At 42.1% G+C, this 27,101-nt stretch overlaps 1 protein-coding gene across 1 annotated transcript in view; it reads right to left on the bottom strand.

Annotated features, from left to right (window-relative positions):
- The window catches only part of LOC126176535 (peroxisomal leader peptide-processing protease-like), a 1,185,809-nt gene that overhangs the window by 500,863 nt on the left and 657,845 nt on the right, over nucleotides 1–27,101 (bottom strand). Inside the window, exon 5 of the mRNA XM_049923692.1 lies at nucleotides 11,120–11,211. Coding sequence (XP_049779649.1) covers nucleotides 11,120–11,149 — 30 coding nt within the window. The 5' untranslated portion in view covers nucleotides 11,150–11,211. The remainder of the gene's footprint in view (nucleotides 1–11,119; nucleotides 11,212–27,101) is intronic.

The following is a 27,101-nucleotide window of genomic DNA, read 5'->3' as shown; positions in this document are numbered from 1 at the left end:
CCCCCGGCTTGGCGCTACTGGCAGCATTCATCTACTACTGCTTATTCCTGATCTCTCCCCCCCCCCTCCCCCCCCCCCCCCACCAATCTCAATCTAATTTATTCAGTAAATTTAACCAAACTCTAATGATTGAAAAGAAAATCAGAGGAATTATATATTTTAACAGACTATGAAAACATAAAACTGTCATATCCACGAAAAAAGATTTGAAAATAAAATGTTACTAATGTGTAAGATAAACTTAAATTTGATGAAATTATTTTTAATAAACCACGAGAAAAAAAATATTTTTAATAAATCAAGAGAGAAAAAAGTCAAAGGTAATACTTGCAAAAACTATTTTAAATCATTTTTAATTACAGAATGTTTGGGAAGCAATAAGCACAAAGAGGGTAAGGATTATAAGCAATATTACAATGAATACAATTGGTCTGAAGACTGGAAATTTGTTTTTAATTATAAAGATTGTATTGTAGATATTTGGGAAGAAATAGGAAACTCAAATTTTCTCTTTTTTATGACTTTAAAAAATTGTGAATTATCATAAAGATCTTGATGATTTATTATTACGTATTCCTCATGATAATTCCGATGTTTTACCAAAACAATATTGTGGATATTGTGATTTGCTAAATATGATAAAAGATTATATAGAAATCTATATATACGCATCAAAAAAAGTTTTACATCACCCCGGTTCCCAGTACTCTTGAAGATACACGTTGACTGTGGATATTGTATCAAGGATACAGTCCCTTTGACTGACATCTTGGGTTGTCGGGTGTTTATCAAGGTTCACGAAGGTAACGAGTTACGCTACCGAAATAGCGTGCAAGTACGACGCTGATATCCGGCAGAACACCCGACAACCCAAGATGTCATTAGATCGCCGGGAAAGCTTGAAGAATTACAGTCCCTTTGACTGTTTAGAGATGTTCAAAAATGGCTCTGAGCACTACAGTGCTCAACTTCTGAGGTCATCAGTCCCATAGAACTTAGAACTACTTGAACATAACTAACCTAAGGACATCACACACACCAACCGTAGCGGTCGCGCGGTTCCAGACTACAGCGCCTATAACCGCTCGGCCACCCCGGCCGGCGTTTAGAGATGTCACTAAACCCGCCCAAAGATGTAAACAACCATGCAAGAGTAGCGCCTATTAGACCGAGGGCGTCCGACAGCCGATCAGTTCCAGTCATTCACCCAGAAAGTAGGTACACGGTTCGTGTTGTCTGTAGTTCAGCCATACCTAGACGGTTAATACCGCGATCGGGAAGTGTCCAGGCGTCTCGGAGTGAACCAAAGCGATGTTGTTCGGACAGGAACTGTCGACGTCATGCCTCGCTCAGGCCGTCCAAAGGCTACTACTGCATTGGATGACCGTTAACTACGGATTATGGCTTGGATGAACCCTGACAGCTAAGCCACCACGTTGAATAACGCTTTTCGTGCAGCCACATGACGACGTGTTACGACTCAAACTGTGCGCAATAGGCTGCATGATGCGCAACTTCACTCCCGACGTTCATGGCGAGGTCCATCTTTGCAACCACGACACCATGCAGCGCGGTACAGATTGGGCCAACAACATGCCGAATGGACCGCTCGGGACTGGCATCACGTTCTCTTCACCGATAAGTGCCGCATATACCTTCAACCAGACAATCGTCGGGGACGTGTTTGGAGGCAACCCAATCAGCCTGAACGCTTCAGACACACTGTCCAGCGAGAGCAGAAAGGTGGAGATTCCCTGCTGGTTTGGGGTGGCATTATGTGGGGCCGACATACGCCGCTGGTGGTCATGGAAGGCGCCGTAACGGCTGTACGATACGTGATGACATTCTCCGACCAATAGTGCAACTATATCAGCAGCATATTGGCGAGGCATTCGTGTTCATGGACGACAATTCGCGCCTCCATCGTGCACATTTTGTGAATGACTTGCTTCAGGTTAACGACATTGCTCGACTAGAGTGGCCAGCATGTTCTTCAGACATGAACTCTATCGAACATGCCTGGAGTAGATTGAAAACGGCTGTTTATGTTTTGTGTCCCTTTACTCTCAAACAAAAATGTTTTTCATGCACGGGATTGTTTTATTTTTTATTATCAGTCGAAATACATAATCCTTCTGATTTTCTTTTCAGTCATTAGATTTTGACTAAACTTACTGAATAACTTAGATAGGGGGAAGAGATAAGGAATCGTCAGTAGCAGGCGGATATTGCTGGTAGCCCCAGGCCTGGGTCATAACCAGGAATATCCGTCAGCTTTCGGATGCTGTCGATTAGGACCGTTTTATGAGGCCTGATCTTAAGCCGTGTTAAATTCCTGCAAGTAGTACACCATTCCTTGTAGAGACGTTGTGCAGTCCACATTGTTATACCATCATATCGAGCAATTTCATTCGTGGTATCTTCATGGGCACGTCCAAACGTGATAGCTCCTTTTTGCCATTGTGCCACAACTCCACGTCGACCCACTTTAACTGCACTGCTAATTCCATAGAACTGACTGTCAAAGAATGGAAGGAAGATCATGATTTAATGTCCCATCATCAACGACGTCATTAGAGATGGAGCATAGGATCGGATTGTTTCTGTGAAGAATGGAGCAGAAGATCAGCTGCGTCCTTTCAAAGGAGCCGTCCCCAAATCTTCCTGGAGCGATTTAGGTAATTCACAGGAAACCTCAATCTTGGTGGCCATAGGCTGATTTAAGCTAACATGTCCAAAAGAAGCAACAACTCACGGACAGAACTGTGAGTTCTTTGGCTCAGCTGTACTGCAACATGTGAAACATTAGTTCACTTCATTACATGAATGACTAAAAAGATTACTTAATTTTATACAGTCTCTTGCCACAGGAGTGCTTGATAATTGACAGCTGTCACTGATCATTAAAACCTGATCATTAAAACATCACTTAATGCACTAATTATCATACTGTTCTCTTTAAGTATGATGTTCCACATTTACTACTGTATATCCACCTGAGACTTGACTTACATTTTAACCCTACTTCATGATACTGACTGCTTCAGCTGAGGTCACGAATTGGTGCTGAGGGCGTCCAAGTACTGCTCTATATTGACCTCTGCATGATAATGCTGCGGTGACGAGAGGGCGTGTCTTCTTTAGCCTTTTCCATTCGTCGTTGCGGATTGCAGCGAGACATCGCTAACGTTTGTGGTATCGATGTGTATTGCCTACTTTGATTTGGCGGTCTTTTGACAATACCACATAAACTGTCGTCCTTCTGATGCGAGATCACTGTGTTAATGAGTGCGCCACCGTGGCCGGTACGGTGACTGGCACATACACACCGCCACACTACATCGACCCACGTCAGCGGAGAAGGCAAAGTGATCTTCTGGTACCAGTTGACGCCATGCATAGTGCTATGGAGCGACGAGTGTGCCATGTGAACGTGGTGGCTAATTACAGTCTTGTGTGCAAATCTGCAACGTTATCACGACTAATAACGTAGCGGCAGCAATACTGACACTTTTTGTAGTGCATACTGTATACCGACGGTTGACGTCCTACGTTTATTTAATATATAATCAACCGTTTGAATTAGAATAATATTATTTAGGAAATGCGACACTTGCCTGCAGTTAATCCCTTTTTGACACTAGCTGTACAATCACAATAGTCAGAGGAAAACCGTGAAAGTTATTACTGCTTGATAACTTAGGCACTAAGTCTGTTTTACATTATTTCTCTGTACTGCCTGAAATTACAGGGATTGAGCGTCCGCCCCGATAGCTGAGTGATGCCGGCACGGTAACTCAGCGTGTTCGGTCACGGGGTTATTTGCACTCCGTAACAAAAAAACTGAGTCAATGGGTCAACGACGAACTGAAATGGGTGTCTTGCGACGTCCGCCCCGAGCAGATGCAACGAACGAAAACGAACAAAATGAGATTACAAAAAAAAAAAAAAAAAAAAAGTGGTCAGCGTGACGGACTGCCATCCTATGGGCCAGGGTTCGATTCCCGGCTGGGTCGGGGATTTTCTCCGCTCAGGGAGTGGGTGTTGTGTTGTCTTCATCATCATTTCATCCCCATCCGGCACACAGGTCGCCCAATGTGGCGTCGAATGTAGTAAGACCTGCACCAAGGCGGCCGGACCTGCCCCATAAGGGGCCTCCCAGCCAATGACGCCAAACGCTCATTTCCATTTTTAAAGGGATTGAACAAAAATATGGAACCGTAGGAAGTGCATGATTAAACTTAACTGCAGTTGCTAGCTAAGCGTACGGGTTACGCTGTTGCACTTTGCAACGAACGGCACATGTGTAGTTTCCTCAACACGTTGGTGATAACTTCCGTGAACAAGAGAAACGAATTGCTCTGTGTTTCAAGAGGAACCGTATCAAAGATTTACAGTGCATACAGAGGAAATGACAGACGATCATTGAAGAGTTCTGTGACGAAAAATCTGGAAAAGTCACTAAAAAACTGAATGTCGCATTCGCGAACCGTGTTAACATCAAAACAACACGAAGGGAGTTCTATAACCTGGTAATTGCAGGGCGTGCTGAAAATCGAAAACCACACATCAGTGATGCAAATTCCCGAATAAGGTAACCGTGGCGCTGAAACCATGAAACCTAAGCTATGGAGCAATGGAAGAAAATCGTATGATCGGATGAATTTTCTTTCTTGTGAAAACCAGCTTTTTGCAGAGTTTACGTCCCAAGAATGAAATATGGCGGGTGTTCGGTACTGATTTTGGCATGCATATCGTGGTATTCCTTGCTCCCAATGGTTACTATGCCATATCGCATTACTGTCAAAGCATTGTGTGACCATTTTGGCTGATGGAACAATGTTTTCCAAGATGACAGGGCTCTTCTTCACACAGCTCACTTCGTCCAGGACTGGCCGTGTGAGCAGTAGCCAAGCGGTTCTAGGCGCTACAGTCTGGAACCGCGCGACCGCTACGGTCGGAGGTTCGAATCCTGCCTCGGGCATGGATGTGGGTGATGTCCTTAGGTTAGTTAGGTTTAAGTAGTTTTAAGTTCTAGGGGACTCATGACCTGAGAAGTTAAGTCGCATAGTGCTCAGAGCCATTTGAACCATTTGAACTTTGTGAGCACGAGAATGAAGTGTAGCATTTCCTATGGCCACAGCAGTTGCCAGATCAAAATATTATTTAGCCTTTTTTGTCTGCTTTGTAGCACTTTTAAAAACATAAGGACACCTGATTACTTGTTGATGAATAATACACATTCGACAGAAGCACCTGAAGAGTTTGAATGGGATAATTGGAAACTATATAGGGATATTTTGAAGAAACAGCCAGAAGCATATGCTCTGTCAGTTTGAAACATTTCGTTACTCCTCTCGTAATTGATGTTAATTTGATTATCTCTTTTTGGTTCTGTTGTGTACATAGTTCCGTGTAGTCAGCGCGTACACAACTTTCCCACTAGAGCGCGCCCCACTAAGCACAACAGCGCAGGCGCAGCGCTCGTCCATCTCCGCACTACGAGAAGGTGCTGCCTTAGAGGCGGACCTAATTCTGCTCCCGCCGATCTGCGTATTAATATGTAACGCAGCAATGAGATTGCTGCTAATGTAGAACCTTTTCTCCACGCGGATCACACTCGCGCAGTGATACATGAACTCGCGAGGTATTATAACGAGTGTACAGACCTGCGATTAGTCAGTCTGCATTTGTCTGCACCAGTCTGTACCAGTCTGCATTAGTCTGTACCTGTCTGCATTAGTCTGTACCAGTCTATAGTCAAGTTTCGGTCTGCACTTAATAAGATTACCATATTCCTGTACATAGCCATGAAGATAAATGAATAAACACTTTGTCAAGCATCAAAGATATGTGAGAATAAGATTAACGTACCAAGACCAAAAGAACTTCAGATTGTCAATTGTGAACAGCATCCAGAATCAAGTTTCATAAGTCTATGCTTTTTATTATTTTAATAAACGTTTGTGAAAATTAATCAAGTTCTGTTTAAAGTTGGTCACCGTCAATCTGCTACTCTAAGCGTGCAAGTGGCATTTCTATCGTCTGACCTAACGGCAGAAGATAAACACGCCACGATAAGACCACGAGACATATTGCTGACACTCGCCTACTTCGTTAGAGCGACAAGTCAAATAATCTGCTGGTGTTTATACCGAAGGTCTTACAGTACGCACACCACAGGTTCTAATCGAATCAAAACACGTCGGGTTAAACAGAGAGAAAATAACTGATGTCCAGACCCTAACAAACAACATACCACGAACCAACTGCTTGCATCAGGAAGCGGAAGCCTAAGAGGTGTGCGTGACTTAGTTGAATTGCAGACGTACCTTTCGGTCCTGCATCTTCGATGTGCATCCGCGCATGCTCGACGAATTAAATTTACATGACCTTACCTGCAGCTCAACTGCTAGCAAATCGCACTGCAACATATGAACACTGATCATAAATTACAGTATTTTAAGACAACAATATTCTGCGTGAGGTTGGTACACTCGTAAATGGACAGCAGACAAATATGGTAAAGTATAAATACAGCGATGGGGCTCATTGTTGTCAAAATTTGTGGTTGTACAGTCGTTATATCAAGACAGCAGCAGTAAACTCTGAAATAGTCACAGCATCGTATTTGCCAACCTGACTTGGAGTGATGGCGTATTGCATGTCATAAGCTTTACTCAGTATCTGCTGTCGTCTCAGTCTGTGAACGCTGTCGCAAACCAAAATATACTTTGTAAACACCAATCAAATTCAGAGCCTTCACGACTGTACTTGATTAGACGTTGTTAACCCAACATGAGCAGAAACAGAGCTTATTATGCCACATAGGCGGAGTTGCTATTCGCTTCACATCTGACCCCTTCCAACACCAGACACATTCTGTCTAACAATAGTGCGTCGCCCCGCCGCTGTTCGTCGTGTGCTGTAGTGATGTGAGACCAAGCACGTAAACGACATTAATACTCCTTATATTAGAACTCCCCCCCCCCCCCCCCCATGAACCATGGACCTTGCCGTTGGTGGGGAGGCTTGCGTGCCTCAGCGATACAGATAGCAGTACCGTAGGTGCAACCACAACGGAAGGGGTATCTGTTGAGAGGCCAGACAAATGTGTGGTTCCTGAAGAGGGGCAGCAGCCTTTTCAGTAGTTGCAAGGGCAACAGTTTGGATGATTGACTGATCTGGCCTTGTAACAATAACCAAAACGGCATTGCTGTGCTGGTACTGCGAACGGCTGAAAGCAAGGGGAAACTACGGCCGTAATTTTTCCCGAGGGCATGCAGCTTTACTGTATGATTAAATGATGATGGCGCCCTCTTGGGTAAAATATTCCGGAGGTAAAATAGTCCCCCATTCTGATCTCCGGGTGGGTACTACTCAAGAGGATGTCGTTATCAGGAGAAAGAAAACTGGCGTTCTGCGGATCGGAGCGTGGAATGTCAGATCCCTTAATCGGGCAGGTAGGTTAGAAAATTTAAAAAGGGAAATGGATAGGTTAAAGTTAGATATAGTGGGAATTAGTGAAGTCCGGTGGCAGGAGGAACAAGACTTCTGGTCAGGTGACTACAGGGTTATAAACACAAAGTCAAATAGGGGTAATGCAGGAGTAGGTTTAATAATGAATAGGAAAATAGGAATGCAGGTAAGCTAGTACAAACAGCATAGTGAACGCATTATTGTGGCCAAGATAGATACGAAGCCCACACCTACTACAATAGTACAAGTTTATATGCCACCTAGCTCTGCAGATGACGAAGAAATTGAAGAAATGTATGATGAAATAAAAGAAATTATTCAGATAGTGAAGGGAGACGAATATTTAATAGTCATGGGTGACTGGAATTCGAGTGTAGGAAAAGGGAGAGAAGGAAACGTAGTATGTGAATGTGGATTGGGGCTAAGAAATGAAAGAGGAAGCCGCCTGGTAGAATTTTGCACAGAGCATAACTTAATCATAGCTAACACTTGGTTCAAGAATCATGAAAGAAGGTTGTATACATGGAAGAACCCTGGAGATACTAAAAGGTATCAGATAGATTATATAATGGTAAGACAGAGATTTAGGAACCAGGTTTTAATTAAATTGTAAGACATTTCCAGGGGCAGATGTGGACTCTGACCACAATCTATTAGTTATGACCTGTAGATTAAAACTGAAGAAACTGCAAAAAGGTGGGAATTTAAGGAGATGGGACCTGGATAAACTGAAGGAACCAGAGGTTGTACAGAGTTTCAGGGAGAGCATAAGGGAACAATTGACAGGAATGGGGGAAAGAAATAAAGTAGAAGAAGAATGGGTAGCTTTGAGGGATGAAGTAGTGAAGGCAGCAGAGGATCAAGTAGGTAAAAAGACCAGGGCTAGTAGAAATCCTTAGGTAACAGAAGAAATATTGAATTTAATTGATGAAAGGAGAAAATATAAAATGTAGTAAATGAAGCAGGCAAAAAGGAATACAAACGTCTCAAAAATGAGATCGACAGGAAGTGCATAATGGCTAAGCAGTGATGGCTAGAGGACAAATGTAAGGATGTAGAGGCTTATCTCACTAGGGGTGGAAGGAGTATATAGAGGGTCTATACAAGGGCGATGTACTTGGGGACAATATTATGGAAATGGAAGAGGATGTAGATAAAGATGAAATGGGAGATACGATACTGCGTGAAGAGTTTGACAGAGCACTGAAAGACCTGAGTCGAAACAAGGCCCCCGGAGTAGACAACATTCCATTGGAACTACTGACAGCCTTGGGAGAGCCAGTCCTGACAAAACTCTACCATCTGGTGAACAAGATGTATGAAACAGGCGAAATACCCTCAGACTTCATGAAGAATATAATAATTCCAATCCCAAAGAAAGCAGGTGTTGACAGATGTGAAAATTACCGAACAATCAGTTTAATAAGCCACAGCTGCAAAATACTAACACGAATTCTTTACAGACGAATGGAAAAACTAGTAGAAGCCGACCTCGGGGAAGATCAGTTTGGATTCCGTAGAAATACTGGAACACATGAGGCAATACTGATCTTACGACTTATCTTAGAAGAAAGATTAAAGAAAGGCAAACCTACGTTTCTAGCATTTGTAGACTTAGAGAAAGCTTTTGACAATGTTGACTGGAATACTCTCTTTCAAATACTAAAGGTGGCAGGGGTAAAATACAGGGAGCGAAAGGCTATTTACAATTTGTACAGAAACCAGATGGCAGTTATAAGAGTCGAGGGGTATGATAGGGAAGCAGTGGTTTGGAAGTGAGTGAGACAGGGTTATAGCCTATCCCTGATGCTATTGAATCTGTATATTGAGCAAGCAGTAAAGGAAACAAAAGAAAAATTAGGAGTAGGTATTAAAATCCATGGAGAAGAAATAAAAACTTTGAGGTTCGCCGATGACATTGTAATTCTGTCAGAGACAGCAAAGGACTTGGAAGAGCAGTTGAACGGAATGGACAGTGTCTTGAAAGGAGGATATATGATGAACATCAACAAAAGTAAAACGAGGATAATGGAATGTAGTCAAATTAAGTCGGGTGATGCTGAGGGAGTTAGATTAGGAAATGAGAAACTTAAAGTAGTAAAGGATTTTTGCTATTTAGGGAGTAAAATAACCGATGATGGTCGAAATAGAGAGGATATAAAATGTAGACTAGCAATGGCAAGGAAAGCGTTTCTCAAGAGGAGGAATTTGTTAACATCGAGTATAGATTTAAGTGTCAGGAAGTCATTTCTGAAAGTATTTGTATGGAGTGTAGCCATGTATGGAAGTGAAACATGGACGGTAAATAGCTTGGACAAGAAGAGAATAGAAGCTTTCGAAATGTGGTGCTACAGAAGAATGCTGAAGATTAGATGGGTAGATCACATAACTAATGAGGAAGTATTGAATAGGATTGGGGAGAAGAGAAGTTTGTGGCACTACTTGACCAGAAGAAGGGATCGGTTGGTAGGACATGTTCTGAGGCATCAAGGGATCATCAATTTAGTATTGGAGGGCAGCGTGGAGGGTAAAAATCGTAGGGGGAGACCAAGAGATGAATACACTAAGCAAATTCAGAAGGATGTAGGTTGCAGTAGGTACTGGGAGATGAAGAAGCTTGCACAGGATAGAGTAGCATGGAGAGCTGCATCAAACCAGTCTCAGGACTGAAGACCACAACAACAACAACAACATATTAGAACTGCTTAAATCGATGGCTCCTGTGGAGTGAGTCGCACAATGGTACATGACCTGATTTCTCCTATCTGCTAACTATGACAATCCGTAATTTTATGATGGACTATTTTTCTTTTCCCCCTCTTCAAACTCTTGAACTGAACTGTTCCACCAGGTTGTAGTTGGGCAGGTGGGCGGGGGGGGGGGGGGGGGGGGCACGCAGTCTCCTATCCTGGAAAACTACGCCAAGCTCTCGTTTCGGCCACTGCTACTGTTTCTACCACAACCTTCGAATTTTCAGAAACCATAGTCTGAATTCCTGCTATGCCGACCTATGTTTTTGCGCGTACCTACACTCGTGTCCGCGACAACCGCTGTGCGTAGCCGCCACCGGGCGAATGAGGATCATTAAGCGGAACTAACATTCAAATACCTCGTCACCGTCACTGTGATCACGATGAAATGCTCAACAATCTTACTTTAATAAACTTTTACATCTATTTACATGCGATTCCACCTGGTTTCTTACCTTCTTCATTATTTTAATTTGCCAACTTATTAATGCTAAGACGAACGTGTACAGTGAGATGACATAACACTGCCACGTCTCAAGTTGATGTTACATATGCGCCTGGCAATTTTTAATATTTATGTCCAACGAAAATAAAAAAACTGATAAGTTTTATTGCGACACTTGAATATTGCGTTCGCTAGTAATCATATTTGTCATCGTAGGGCCGCATAATTAAAGTGGAATCGGACGATACGTCTCTTTATGGGTTTCATTTTGGTTTATGCTTCGACTTCGAGCAGTAGTCGAGTACATTTTTTAAGAGTGTTAAATCAGAAGTAAATAACACTTAAAGATAACAGCAAGTACATTTTAGTCTTACTCGTTGTGCATATCTCTCATGTTTGGTTAAATTATGGCAGGATAAAAAAGTAAATAAACAGAAGTACTTACATCACTGGAATCGCTAATGCTGTCAGACATCGTTGTTCCTTATTTTTCTTCCCGCAGACCAGGGAAATGAGATGATGCGTGTCTTCCGTGCCCTGAAAGTAATGGTTATATGTAAAATTTCCCACACAAAAATGAACCTGTACAATTGCAATACTTAGAAGAAAAAACGTTGAGTAGATTCACTAGATATCTTTTACTTCTTTATTGCAACAGAATCTGTTCAAATAGATGTTATTCAACACCGTAATCACTTTTTTCCTCCATACTTTTGCGGTCGAAACAAGTTTTCAGTTCTGTCGATATTATATAGAGTTCCTAAAACCAAACAAAATGATAAGCCTTCTACTATTGCACACAATTCGTGTAGGTCATAATTCATCCTGTTTTGGATAACAGCTAAGTGCTAGAACTAAAGACTCCAAAAATTTTATTTCAGTGAAATGTACTGCATCATTTAACTGGAACAAAATTTTTGGAGTCTTTTGTTCTGGTATTGGTTGGTTGGTTGGTTGTTTGGGGAAGGAGACCAGACAGCGTGGTCATCGACCTCATCGGATTAGGGAAGGAAGTCGGCCGTGCCCTTGCAGAGGAACCATCCCGGCATTTGCCTGGAATGATTTAGGGAAATCACGGAAAACCTAAATCAGGATGGCCGGACGCGGGATTGAACCGTCGTCCTCCCGAATGCGAGTCCAGTGCCTAACCACTGCGCCACCTCGCTCGGTTCTGGTATTATTAGCTGTTATGCAAAACAGGGTGAATTGTGAACTATATGAATTGTGTGCAATACTAGAAGGCTAATCATTTAGTTTTGTTTTCAACTCTAGATAATATCGACAGAATGGAAAGGAAGTGATTACGGTATTGAATAACTACCTCTCAGAGTCCAAATTATGATCACAACTGAGCTCTAACCGTTGGCACCGCATCTTCTAGTACCAAATCACTGGGCTCAGAGTATCATAATATTTAGCACCAATCAACTGTCAAAGCAACTAAGACAATTTACAAGTACTCCTCAGATAAGTTTCTGTAAAAAAAAAAAAAAAAAAAAAAAAAAAAAAAAAACAGTACAGTGTGAAAGTGTAGGCCGTGGTCACTTAAAATGTCATCACGTCGAAACGACAATCAGGTCCCAACCCGAACGACGGTTCGTTAACGAAGTGCAACGCTTAGAACTGAAAACCCATTTACTACTAAGAGGACGGCCGGTGTGGCCGAGCGGTTCTAGGCGCTTCAGTCCAGAACCGCGCGACCGCTTCGGTCGCAGGTTCGAATCCTGCCTCGGCCATGGATGTGTGTGGTGTCCTTAGGTTAGTTAGGTTTAAGTAGTTCTAAGTTCTAAGGGACTGATGACCTCAGATTAGTGCTCAGAGCCATTTGAACCATTTACTACGAACACACTCGTACAACCAGAACAGAACTGACCTCCGTGACGGAGGGTGTAGATATTTAAAAACATCAAATATTCCAGAATGCTGATATTTATACAAACATCGAATGTTCCAAGATACACAAATATTACGAACAAAAGATATTTCAAGAATATTCCAGAACTGATGAACATTAAGAAATTTCTGGCGGTCGGGTTTGAAGTGGCGACCCACAGAACACCACACAACGATGCAAACCACTACAATACACCGATGTGCCATGGCTCACCACATTGCGCCCTCTCCCGTAGAAACAATGCCCCGCTTTTTCGTATGTTCTCATGGGAGCCAATTACAGCACCCTGGATTTAGATTTTGTCAATGGTCCTCTGCATGGCAGCGCTCACAAATCCTCGTGTTCAGGTTTTATTGTCACATTCTTCACTATGACGAGCATCGAAGGTAGCCCCTCCGATCGAAGCTAGGGCGATCGTCTGATTGGCGTTCAGTTCCCTTAGCCCCCCCACCGCCGATTTGTGCCTTTGGGCTGTAGTATGGCTTCATTTGGAAGACATAGATGATATGTTCGCGCTCTTGTCTGATTGATTAAAGGTCATAATCCTCGGCTTCATATGTGACATCTGACAAGTGACGAAAGATACAATATGGCTTAAAGTAGCGCTTTAGTAACTTTTCCAATAGTCCCTCTTTCTGCACAGGAGTAATGCAAAGGCTCCTGGGCTTGGCCTCTAGATTTCCTTATTAGAGCCAGATGACTCCCTCTGCGGTCTGGTAATGACGTGTTTCACGAAGTCATTATTAATATCGTCTGGTTGAAATGGGAGCAGTGTATCCATTGTTATTTCGGCCCCGCGACCATTTGTGTTAAGCCTTTAGTGTCTGCTTCACTTTGCTGTATGCGAGTGCCACGAGGGGCTTACGAAAATGAACGCTACCACAAGGACGCTGACTGTCTTTCAAGAGATCCTTTGGCTGAACAACTGTTCAGTCAACACTGCATTAAATGACATTGCTCCTGCACAGAGGGAAGACGCAGCATTGCTAAAGACCATAGAAGCCTTGAATAATGAGTAAGAGACCAAAGGAATATTCCAGTTAATATACAGAACATTGTATGTGAGGAGCCACTGTAAGGAATGCCAGCGACAGAAGGATATGATGCCGCAGTTACCACTGTAGCGTCTGGTACCAATCCCAGCAGCAGTAGCCCCAGTCCACCGAAATGGAATGGACCTCTTGGGCAGCAATGTCATTTAATGGAGTGGTGACTGAGATTTCGCCCACGTAGCTGTGTTCCGTCAAAGGATTCTTTGGACGGCAGTCAGCCTCCTTGTGTTTGCGTCTCTTTTTGTATACCACTGTGACATGGTTCTCCAGAATCCTTACTGCACATCTCGCCAGTCGACCCAAAGGATTCTTCAGCCTAGTCAGCCAACACAGAGAACGGTGAACCGAACTTGTTCATGGACCAAACAACTGCACGTAACTCTTTCTGGTAGTAGAACAATTCTTCTCAGACTCTGAGAGTACTCGAGGAGCATCAGCTATCACGTTTTCAATATCTCCCTGAATTTGTTCTGGAATTGCCCATATACCAAAACCGCTAGTGTCGATGTGCAGTATCAGCAATCTCGTTCTACAGTGGCCGGCCGGAGTGGCCGTGCGGTTCTAGGCGCTACAGTCTGGAGCCGAGCGACCGCTATGGTCGCAGGTTCGAATCCTGCCTCGGGCATGGATGTGTGTGATGTCCTTAGGTTAGTTAGGTTTAATTAGTTCTAAGTTCTAGGCGACCGATGACCTCAGAAGTTAAGTCGCATAGTGCTCAGAGCCATTTGAACCATTCGTTCTACAGTGCTATAGGTGGAGATGATGTTAGCTACTCTAGGACAAGAAAAAATCTTTCTTTCGCCTCATTCTAGGAAAATTTGACGTTTCCTGCAGTAGTTCTTGCAAGGGGCGTGCCTTGGTACAGAAATCTATTATGAATCGCCAATAGTACGAGCACATTCCGGGAGAACTTCTCATATCACGAAGGTGCCGAGGAGTCGGAAAATATGTGACTGCTCTTACTGTCGTTAGATCGGAGGAGACTCGATCGCCATTCACTAGGCGCCCCAAGATCTTTTCTTCCTGGGTGATGAAGAAGCATTTTTTTTTCTAATTCAGGTGGAGACCTAAAGTCTGTAGACAGTTCATCATGGTGCACCTGTCGGCTCAAATGGTCTCCAAATGTCTTCGAAATAACTACATCATCATCTAGATAGTAAAGACAAGTCGTCCACTTAAGGTGTCGAATCAGGTTGTTCATCACACATTAAAAGTTGGCTCGAGCGTTAATAGTCCAGGTGATCGGGTGTAAACTGGCAACCCGGAGCATGCCAGACAGGAACGTTAGCGACAACGCTATACTGCACGCATCACAGCTCAAGGCAACAAGGCAGTTGGGATACTTCTATTTCGTTCACAGTGGGCCGTTTACGACGTGATTCACTGATGAAATGAGGTACAAACAAAAAGTAATTTCTCTAACATTCGTAAGCATTACGTGGCCACTAAAATAGCGCTGTCACCTTTTGATAACCAATAATCTCGTAAGCCCAAATATGTAAGTCCACTGGGGACAATCTGTCAAGTGATGACATTGTAATTCTGTCAGAGACAGCAAAGGACTTGGAAGAGCAGTTGAACGGAATGGACAGTGTTTTGAAAGGAGGATATAAGATAAACATCAACAAAAGCAAAACGAGGATAATGGAATGTAGTCGAGTTAAGTCGGGTGATGCTGAGGGAATTAGATTAGGAAATGAGACACTTAAAGTAGTAAAGGAGTTTTGCTATTTGGGGAGCAAAATAACTGATGATGGTCGAAGTAGAAAGGATATAAAATGTAGACTGGCAATGGCAAGGAAAGCGTTTCTGAAGAAGAGACATTTGTTAACATCGAGTATTGATTTAAGTGTCAGGAAGTCGTTTCTGAAAGTATTTGTATGGAGTGTAGCCATGTATGGAAGTGAAACGTGGACGATAAATAGTTTGGACAAGAAGAGAATAGAAGCTTTCGAAATGTGGTGCTACGGAAGAATGCTGAAGATTAGATGGGTAGATCACATAACTAATGAGGAGGTACTGAATAGAATTGTGGCCGAACTTGACTAGAAGAAGGGATCGATTGGTAGGACATGTTCTGAGGCATCAAGGGATCACCAATTTAGTATTGGAGGGCAGCGTGGAGGGTAAAAATCTTAGAGGGAGACCAAGAGATGAATACACTAAGCAGATTCAGAAGGATGTAGGCTGCAGTACGTACTGGGAGATGAAGAAGCTTGCACAGGATAGAGTAGCATGGAGAGCTGCATCAAACCAGTCTCAGGACTGAAGACTACAACAACAGTGTAAATTTCGCTAGCTGGAAGTCAAGAAGATTTTATCAAAAGGTTGTCATGTATATAATTTATTTTGTAATTAATCTCAAATCTGTTCATAAGCATGTACATCAAATTAGGTCATTTTTCACCTAACATTGACAACAGTGTTCTGAATCAGTTTCGTCAACGAAATGAGCTAGTATCTACCTCCACAATGATTCGCATTTCTCTATACCTGTCAAACTGACCCCTCACTTGACGGACAAGGCTCTGCCAGTCACAAGACAGGATAAATGAGGAGAAGTACTACTGCCGTGGTTCAACCGACCCAGCTGATAAGCACCGCGCAAGGGCCTCCAGCCGGAGTTGCCGTGAAGAGTGTAACCGCTTGTGAGGCGAATGGGACGAGGCGAACAACAGAAAAGGTGAAAGGGACAGCTCCTCATTATCAGCACTCATTTAATTTGAACGTTGAGACATAATTCATTCATTTTACGTATTTATTTATTGTAGTACACTGACTCCAAGAGGCAAAGTGGGACGGATTACCTCTATGGTGGATCAGTTTGACATAAACAAAAACAAAAAAAATCAGCATGATGTGGTTCGCTTACGACATAGTAATCGCCGAAAGTCAACAGGTAACAAGAAGCGTGTTTAATGAAACAGAACAAAACGAAAACTAAGGTATGTGCTGCAAGTGAGCGTGTTGGATGGCTAATTTTAAACTTGGGCAAGAGCACTTACTTTCTCGTGCCTGGAATAGATAACGAAGGAAGATTCAAGAAAGTCATTGTAGCAAGCATTGCTACAATTAAACAGATGCTGCATCCAAAATTTATACCTTGTCTTGAGACGAGAAGAAGATTGATTATCGTTATCACTCTTGTGTCAGAAACATACACATTTAACAAACATTACATTATACAAAATTTGACGGATCTTGGCAGCTTCTAGCGCATTCTCTGGGACTGATTTGGACACAGTCGACATTGATGCATTTGTTTAATTGGCTGATCTTCACCACAGTCGCATCTGATGTTTTCGTAGGCCCATTTTCCCATATTAACTCTGGAAATGTCCATTCCTGATCTCAATCTGTCCAAGGACTTCGTGTCAGCCATCCCCTGTCAATACCGCGTTGCACAATTTCCTCCTTGATATCAGTCTTTGTATGTGCATTCCATTTACGTCTAATGGTTGGAATAAATTCTAAACTCCTGTTATAAGCCTGAATTTGTCACTGAGGACTACATTCACCTGTTTGGCGTGACTTACACCAAACAGGAAAGGCGTTCTCTGCAGCAGAATAACACAGTGCCCTCGCAGAACTTCCTGGTGGAAACTTTCAACTTTGTGTTCATGCAATGCTTCTTGTATCTAAGTGACCTCTCGAATGTCGTTCCCAGGTATTTTGAAGTATCACATTGTTCCATTTCAACCACTGACCAGACCACATTCAATTCCCGAGTGGATTCCCGGTTTCTCAACTGGAAAGCACATACAGGGCTATCACAAATGATTGAAGCGATTCTATAAATTCACTGTAGCTCCATTCATTGACATATGGTCACGACACACTACAGGTACGTAGAAAAACTCATAAAGTTTTGTTCGGCTGAAGCCGCACTTCAGGTTTCTGCCGCCAGAGCACTCGAGACCGCAGTGAGACAAAATGGCGACAGGAGCCGAGAAAGCGTATGTCGTGCTTGAAATGCACTCACATCAGTCAGTCATAACAGTGCAACGACACTTCAGGACGAAGTTCAACAAAGATCCACCAACTGCTAACTCCACTCGGCGATGGTGTGCGCAGTTTAAAGCTTCTAGATGCCTCTGTAAGGGGAAATCAACGGATCGACCTGCAGTGAGCGAAGAAACGGTTGAACGCTTGCGGGCAAGTTTCACGCGTAGCCCGCGGAAGTCGACGAATAAAGCAAGCAGGGAGCTAAACGTACCACAGCCGACGGTTTGGAAAATCTTACGGAATAGGCTAAAGCAGAAGCCTTACCGTTTACAATTGCTACAATCCCTGACACCCGATGACAAAGTCAAACGCTTTGAATTTTGGGTGCGGTTGCAACAGCTCATGGAAGAGGATGCGTTCAGTGCGAAACTTGTTTTCAGTGATGAAGCAACAGTTTTTCTTAATGGTGAAGTGAACAGACACAATGTGTGAATCTGGGCGGTAGAGAATCCTCACGCATTCGTGCAGCAAATTCGCGATTCACCAAAAGTTAACGTGTTTTGTGCAATCCCACGCTTTAAAGTTTACGGCCCCTTTTTCTTCTGCGAAAAAAACGTTACAGGACACGTGTATCTGGACATGCTGGAAAATTGGCTCATGCCACAACTGGAGACCGACAGCGCCGACTTCATCTTTCAACAGGATGGTGCTCCACCGCACTTCCATCATGTTATTCGGCATTTCTTAAACAGGAGGTTGGAAGACCGATGGATCGGTCGTGGTGGAGATCATGATCAGCAATTCATGTCATGGCCTCCACGCTCTCCCGACTTAACCGAATGCGATATCTTTCTGTGGGGTTATGTGAAAGATTCAGTGTTTAAACCTCCTCTACCAAGAAACGTGCCAGAACTGCGAGCTCGCATCAACGATGCTTTCGAACTCATTGATGGGGACATGCTGCGCCGAGTGTGGGAGGAACTTGATTATCAGCTTGATGTCTGCCGAATCACTAAAGGGGCATATATCGAACATTTGTGAATGCCTAAAAAAACTTTTTGAGTTTTTGTATGTGTGTGCAAAGTATTGTGAAAATATCTCAAATAATAAAGTTATTGTAGAGCTGTGAAATGGCTTCAGTCATTTGTTATAACCCTGTACTTCTGTCTTAGATGGATTTGGTTTAACCCTTTGAGTCCCATTAATATAAAAAGAATTAATTAAAAAAATTTTCACAAATTGACCTGTATCATCATACTAAGCATCGAACATAAGAAGGGAACAATCAGTTTTTTTTAAGGAGGTGGTTTCACTTTGAAATATTATTTTAAAATTTTTCACAAATTTGACCTGTACCATCATAGTAAGCAACAAATACAAGAAATTGGCAAAAAGTAAAAAATCATTTATTTTAAGGAAATGGTCTCACTTTGGAACACAGTTTTAAAATTTTTGTGAGAGGTAAATGGCTATCTATCCGGATCGTCAATGTCCGAACGCTAATGAATCCGCACTGTAGTACGAGACATATAGCCAAAAATCGCGGAATCAGCCAGACGAGTGTCATTCGCATCCTGCATCGACACAATTTCCATCCCAATCATCTGTTACTACATCGAACATCTTACAGAATTTTGTCGGTTTGCCCTTCAGCAAATGAGAGACGACCCTATATTTTTACAAATTGTGCTCTTTACCATTGAAACAATGTTTACTAACCATGCCAATGTAAATTTGCGCAACATCCACTACGGGGCAACCGAAACTCTACACTGGCATTATCAGGTCCACGTTAACGGCCTTGGAGCGTAAACGAATGGCGCAGCATCATAAGAAATTACATTGTGGGACCTTACTCCATCTCAGGCGCTCTAAATGGACACTCGTAAGCGCGCTTTCTGACGCACACTTCTGCCGGTTCTTCAAGAAGAGCTACCACCGGATATTAGGCAGTGTATGCAACACGACGGTTGTCCAGATCACTCGTCGCGTGTTGCAAGGCAAATACTGAGTGATAACTTTCCTTGACAATGGGTGGGACGAAATTCTGTTGTAAAATGGCCTGAGAGGTCCCCCGATTTGACTCTCCTTGATTTCTTTCTATGGAAAGCACTCGAAGATGCAATCTACAACGAAGCCCCAACTACGCCAGACGATATGTGTCGTCGAGTCGCCAGTGCATGCCATCCGTTCATCATTATTTCGAACTGCGATTGCAAATGTGCCTTTCAGTCCATGGTCAACAGTTTGAATACATGCTTCAATAAAAAATAAAGTTAGTTTTTTGGAAGACTGAATCCATGTTATGTGATTTTGGTTGTTACCAAACGATTGTTAGTAAATTGTTTATTTCATTTTCGTGTGTTCTAAATTTCACTTCAGTGCCAAATAAGTCGACAGGATGTATTGTACGTAACTGGTAACACTGTCATTATGCGCTTACGTTCAGCATGAAACGACGTTTCTTTAAGAATAATATTTACTTTGCGATGTACAGGTGGTCAGCAAAGTAATTTTAATAAAATGTTTACGCCTACGAATGTATACCATATAACATAATGTAGAGCAGTGTAGGGAGAGACAGTTGTCCGACAGTATGTATTTCAGTTATAAGAAGCACACTACCACGTACAAGAAAAGGTAGGTCAAATTCTGCGTCCAAGATTTAGATATTTAATACAATAGTTGCTTTTTGCAGCGTATAAGACCTCTCTATTTTTGAAGAATGAACACTTGATTTATCTGTTTCAGTTCACGTAAATTTGGAAGGTTACATAAATGTGAAATAGTTTTCCTAACCCCTTTGTGATACCATAGATTCTAGCACATATTGTACTGTATTTCCATATTAGGTCGTTGGTTGGTTCAAGGGGAAATAAAACTTTATTCTCGTAGCGCTGGCCTAACCTACGGTACACAACTTCACATCCTAGTCCGAGACGCCTGCTTGGCAGTGTTTGCATTGCAAATGCCTTTTCCGGCCACCGTGCTCTTATATTCTAGAACATTCCTCGATTTTTTTTACGGTGGGTTTCAACGTCAACAATCGAAATAATCTTCTGTGAACCGTGTGAAATTCAGCTGTCCAGTGTAACATTTTCCAGGACGAAATCCAGCTTTATGAGGTACAAGTAAGGATTCAGGTACAGGCAGAGGGCGATTTAAGACCAATCTTTCTAGCAGTTTGTAGAGATGATATGGTCTAAAGTTCAGATTGTTCCCTTTTTGCCAGGATTTAGCAGGCCCTTTCGTTGTATCTTAGGATTTTGGCATCTGCTCATACAGTTGTGAAGAGCTGGAGGACCCATTTCTTTGTTGCTGGGCCAAAGTGCTTAATTCGCTCTGTTCGAATATCATCCGAGTATTCTGATTTTCCATTTTTATTCTGATAGTCTTCTCTAACCTAACCATGCTGAATGGTGTTATAAGATCATTACTCTCCTGTCTCCTATTAACGCTGGGCATTTTAGAGTTGTGGGTGGCATACTGTTTAGCAGTACTGTACATGCTATTTGGTCGACAGTGATGGTGTAATGTTTAGCGACCTTAGTTCAATAATTGCTTGGAAGTCTTAAAAGCCTCCGTGCTTCCTGGCTGTCTCTTGTCAGGTCTAAGTCTTCAATAACTCTAATCCACTGATCCCTTTTTGCCGGCCGGAGTGGCCGAGCGATTCCAGGCGCTTCAGAAATGGTTGAAATGGCTCTGAGCACTATGGGACTTAACTTCTGAGGTAATCAGTTCCCTAGAACTTAGAACTACTTAAACCTAACTAACCTAAGGACATCACACACATCCATGCCCGAGGTAGGACTCGAACCTGCGACCGTAGCGGTCGCGCGGTTCCAGACTGTAGCATAGGCGCTTCAGTCTGGAACCGCGCGACCGCTGCGGGCATGGATGTGTGTGATGTACTTAGGTTAGTTAGATTTAAGTAGTTCTAAGTTCTAGGGGACTGATGACCACCGATGTTAAGTCCCATAGTGCTCAGAGCCATTTTTTGATCCCTTTTGTCTCATTACTAGCGCAAACGAGCTTGTTTATAGCTTCAACAATTGCTTCGCTAAAAGCATTTTTATCCAATAAATTGATATATTCTATAATTAGAGCAACTTGATCTGACATAAGACCCGGATATAAATGTCCGGTAGCCGCGAGGTATAAACGTTCTGAAGCATCTCTTTACAGCCGCTGTGAAGCTTTCACTGGATTCTGTACATTTCACCGTTCAGTCCATTTGAAATTGTACCTTCTACGGAAAGGTACTTTCTGAGGTCTAACTGCAGAAAATACTTGGCACATAATTAGTCTGTGTTCTGATTCAGATATTGAGGAGCAAACAGATTTTACACATTGTTAATTGACACTGCTATTACTGAACATAACGTCAGCGTTGTAATTGCGCATCCATCCGCCACTGTTGAGTAATGCAGATAGTTTTTCATCGTGGATAAGGGTAGGTGATTCATTTCTGCCCATTTTTGGCTGCATGCTGCATCTTCATGAACATAGCCGCAAACATTGCTCAGACTGTTGACATGACCCATCACAATCTGCTTCTTTTTATGAAAATTAAGTGCTTTATCAACAATTCAGTGCAAGGTGGTTAGTATAAGGATTAAATACGCAATTTGCTGTTTCTATAGTAACAATTTCACTATCATTTTCCTCCGTGAGATACGTTTGGAAAACCGCTTTGTATGATTTCGAAACATGGACAAAGAGGAAAAGAGAGCTTGAGACGAACAGAAGCCTCTGAAATGGGGTATTACTGTTAAAGATAACAGTGACAGACGAGAAAGCAGGGAAGCAGCAGTGATGCTGAAATGAACACGATAGCTGGCAAACGACAGGAATGGAGAATTGCACTAACCAACCTAACCGACATGCTCTTTTTATAGTGCCGAGTAGGCTAAGTACCGGTAGAGCCCCGCAATTTTCAGTTTTTCTAATAGTGTGGTCAATGAGGGGTAGATTTTCCCACCATTTCAAATGGAAGTAATAGGCTGGATTATTACTTATAACTCATCCAAATTTCAGCTCTGTCTGATTATTAATTAGAGAGAAATTTACAATTAGCTAAAACAAAAATTAAAATTTCTGTGTTTCACCCTACAAAATGGGGTAAAGCCTCGCAGTGCGGGTCTTCATCACCATTTCAGATAAGCATGGATAGAAAGGGATTACTGTACGATAAAACTGTTTGAAATAATTCTTTGTAACACTGTTGTGTGGTAGCCACGTCACCCAACACAATATTGAACTGAAATATCATGTAAATTTGAAAATAATGCTTAAAAACACTTGGACAAAAATAATACTTTCTTCCCAATGAAAGGAGGATTAATGTGGTAACCTGAAAGAGTTCAGTTACTGAAGCTAAACCATCTAGCTACCTAGTAAATAGCGTGCTTCGTTACGTCCTCTGATTCTTCCTTAAAGTCCCAGGCTCTTTTTCTTCTTCTTCTCCTCCTTCTTCTGATACTTCTTGGCCAAATAGTGAGTCCACATCTATATCTGACTGCTATCGTGATGTGAGAGGTCTCTATCTGAGTCTGGAGGATAATCAGCTGACTGTAAGATTCGTTTTCTTCCGTTTTTTGACATTGAAGCAATGAAATCTAGCTTACGCCGTTTTGTTTCTACAGCAAGTCTACAGTACGCTCTTTTCTTTCTTTGGCACGCCTGCTTTTCTTTTACCATACATTCATTTTCCAATCGTCCTTTATTGGCTGTCAACTTTATAAGCACAGATTTCAATGCTTCGCCAGATAGTTACCAGTAAATCTTTATTTTAGATAGCGAAATTATATCTTCAGATGAGATAAGCTCACGTAGTGTGTTCTGAATGTCATCTTCCGCAGGGGTTATCACTGAAGAACTGTCGTTACATTGTTGGAGCTGCAGGGTTTTGCCCCAAAACACTTGCGGGGGATTTGCCCCGTTTCTCCATTTTCTGACAAATGCGCCAGTGTTGATTTTGGGGGCCACGCGAAAGTACAGCATTACTGTTGATGCCGTAACGTCAACGAGTAATTCGTTGATGCTTCTTTTCAAACTCTACATTATACGACGTTCAAGCAAAACATGAGAAAAGTTACACGTAAATTGTGCAAAACAGACTTTCCTCATTTTCTCAACTCTTGAGTGACTTGCTGGAACGAGCTTTCAAGGAACAATAAGTTACAATAAGACAAACCTGCCACCTGGTGGTCAACTCCTGAACCGATGGCAATCAATTCAAAACCTCGATGCGAGATTTTACTTTATCCCACGTGTGGCTTTACCTCCACCTACCTAAAGTACGCAGTCTTACAGTTAGCAGCTGCCCATTAATGCCGGATGCCAAAACGCACGCCATGTGCGGCAGTATCCGGCGTCTGTGACAGACACGTGGGCACACACACCTCTACGACGCACGACCAGCACGCCCACATCAGCTGACGTTTGATACATATCCCCGCGCTTCATTACGCAAGCTGTCCGCAATAAATACTGTTTCATTACGAGAGACTCCTGATGAGTTAATAACGTGCGGGTGTGCTCATCCAGATCCAAGTAAGCTCATGGGTGGGAACTAAACACAAATGAATATTCGTCATGATTAACGAAATGAGGATGAAATATATCATTATATTTTCATTACTCGCCAAACACTGTAATGTACGGGAACGCCAGAGGGGTTTAGAAATTTACTGTTGATTAGGTTTTCTGCGTAACAGAAATTACGTAAGTAACCGCAGTTGTCTACAACTCACTTTCGAGAAATTTAGATAAAAACGATAACTGCACTGAAGAACACAAAGATCGATGAGACCTCGAACAAAATACCTATTTCTTGATTAACATACACCGATACATTTTCATAAGTATAGGAAGATTTCTTCGTCAGCACGTCGGGTAAAGTTATGAATGAGCTTTATACGAGAGTGTCAATGGAGGAAAGACTAAACTTTGTGACATAACTAACAAGAGCAATGTTATGTGAGTTTACGAATTATATTTTTGCTTTGTGCTCAAATTATTCACTCCAAATCACGCACCTAACAGCTGCCGATTATAATAGCTTAACAGTCAAGTTTTACATTCAGTCGTGTAAGTCCAAAAGTATCTACATAATTGTACTGTCTCACATTTAATTAAAAAACGCGTTTTTAACTGTTAAGATGAAATAGAGGCCCTCACGGCTCTAATGATAAAAGGTAAAAGAATGCTACTGCAAATTTTAACGATTATTTGTTAGGCACAGTTGAGGAGCATCAAAGGAGCTCGCCACTCTAACTTTATGTAACACTTCAGACGTACAGTCACGAAGTATCGATTTTCTCTATGTTGACACTAATTATCTGCAGTTTGATGTAGGGAAGAGTTAAAAGGAAGACGACATGTACAGCCAACAGCACAAAAAGTTGCATTAATTTCATGTTAGTTCCCGTCATGAATCGTTAGCTTCCCATCAACGGGAGTAGCTCCACGTAATCCTCACCACTATTTAAACAGGCTACAGTTTGTAGGTTTATGAGTTTTTCCCTTGTGTCTCTTTTTTATGTTCACCTTATAACCTCTTACAAGACGGTTCCCGTCTGATTTAAAATGTCCAAATCCTCTGCCGTTGCTGACAGAATTAGTGCCATAGTGAAACCTCGGGTTTTGATTTTCTTTCCCTGAACTTCAGTTCACTTGCCAAATATATCTCTGGTTTACTGTAGAGCTTGCTCAACGGCGGCATACTCTTGCACCTGCAGTTTCGCGTCTGACCACACTGTGAGAAACTTTCACTTCATCTATTTATCGCTGCTACCTTCAAAATTCCAAAGATTGTATTCTATTCGAAACTGTTAAAAGCTTTCTTTGAATCTAAAAAAGCTATAAAAGTAGGTTTTCCTTTCGTCGAAGGGTCAGTACTGCACCCGTGTCCCCATATTACTCCGAAACCCAAACTTAGTTCATCTTCTACGAGTCTCTTCATTCTTCGGTAAAATTCACACCTGTCAACACCTGTCATGTTATGAATTAAAATTACTACACACTTCTAGAAGTCTGAGGGTATCCTGTTCTTGTACGCCAGGTAGAACAGTTTTGTCACGACTTGGCCTTCCAAGGATCGCACGGATTCTGAGAGAATGTCGATACTGCAGGGACCTTGTGTCGACTTAGATCTTTCAGTACTCTGTGAAATTTTTCTCGAAATATCGTATCTCCATTCTCATCTTCGTCTAACTGTTATTTCCTTTCTATAATATGTCTTTATTTTCCTTGTATGACCTTTTGATTCCTTTCGTCGTTCAGCTTTCCATTATTGTAACCTGAGCTCTTCATATTCATACAGTTGCTTCTCTTCCCTCCATAGGTCTCTCTAACTTTTCTATAGGCGGATCTATCTTTACCTTAGTCGTGTATGTTTTTACAGCCTTGCATTTGTCTTTTAACCACTGCTCACAAGATTTTTGCAATTTTTGCCAAGATCATCGCTCAGCTGGCAATGATAGTACAGGGAACATTTCGATATCAGGGCTTTAAGTCTTTGAGAATTCCATTCTGTGTACTCGATTTATTCACAGGATAAATTTAAAACCATATGGTCAGTCGTGAAGTAAGTGTCTGGTCAGCAGCACAAGGTCGGCGATATGAAGTAACTTCGCAGTAAAAATATTTCTGTTACTGATAAGTCAGATATATATATAGTACTTAAAAAGCAGTTTCTGAGAATTGCTGGCGAATTAAATAAAGACTTAGTTTCTACAGCTAGTCATCTAACTCTCCTGGAAAATGCCTTTCCGAGACTGATGTCTGAAATACTTCTCTGTCATACTGACAAGGGGGAGACTGAGCCAATAATTAAATCACTGAAGACTAAGGACTCTCATGGATATGATAGAGTGCCTTGCAGAATATTAAAGTACTGTGCTGCACATGTTAGCCCTGTACGTAGCTATTTTATAATTTTTCCTTAAAGAATGGTCAATTTCCTGAACGATTAAAGTACTCAGTAGTAACGCTCTTTATAAAAATGGAGAAAGGGATAATGTAGACAATTTTAGACCTATTTCTATGCCACCAGTGTTTGCTAAGCTCATTGAAAAGGCTGTGTACATAAGCATAGCTGCTCATTTTATTTCAAATAATTTGCTGTCAAATGTACAGTTTGGTTTTAGAAGTGGTTTAACAACTGAAAATGCCATATAAATGTGAGGTACTGGATGGATGAAACAAAAGGTTTCCAACGCTAGACAACTTTTTTTGATTTATTTAAGGTGTTTCATTGAGCTGATCACAAAATATTGCTCTAGAAATTGGACCATTATAGAATATGTGGAGCAGCTCATAATTGGCTCGCCTCTTACTTTAAAACAGACAGCAAAAGGTCATTATCCACAGTGTTGAGAATGGTTATGATGTGGGGTCTGAGTGGAGTACGGTCAAGTGGGGGGTGCCCCAGGGATCAGTGCTGGGGCCACTCCAGTTCCTTATTTACATAAATGATACGCCGTCTAGTATTACAGGTGACTCTAAAACTCTAAAATATTTCTGTTTGTTGA

The sequence above is a fragment of the Schistocerca cancellata genome, chromosome 3 (assembly GCF_023864275.1).
Source record: "Schistocerca cancellata isolate TAMUIC-IGC-003103 chromosome 3, iqSchCanc2.1, whole genome shotgun sequence".
Taxonomy (NCBI): domain Eukaryota; kingdom Metazoa; phylum Arthropoda; class Insecta; order Orthoptera; family Acrididae; genus Schistocerca; species Schistocerca cancellata.
This window is presented reverse-complemented; position numbering and strand designations above follow the sequence as displayed.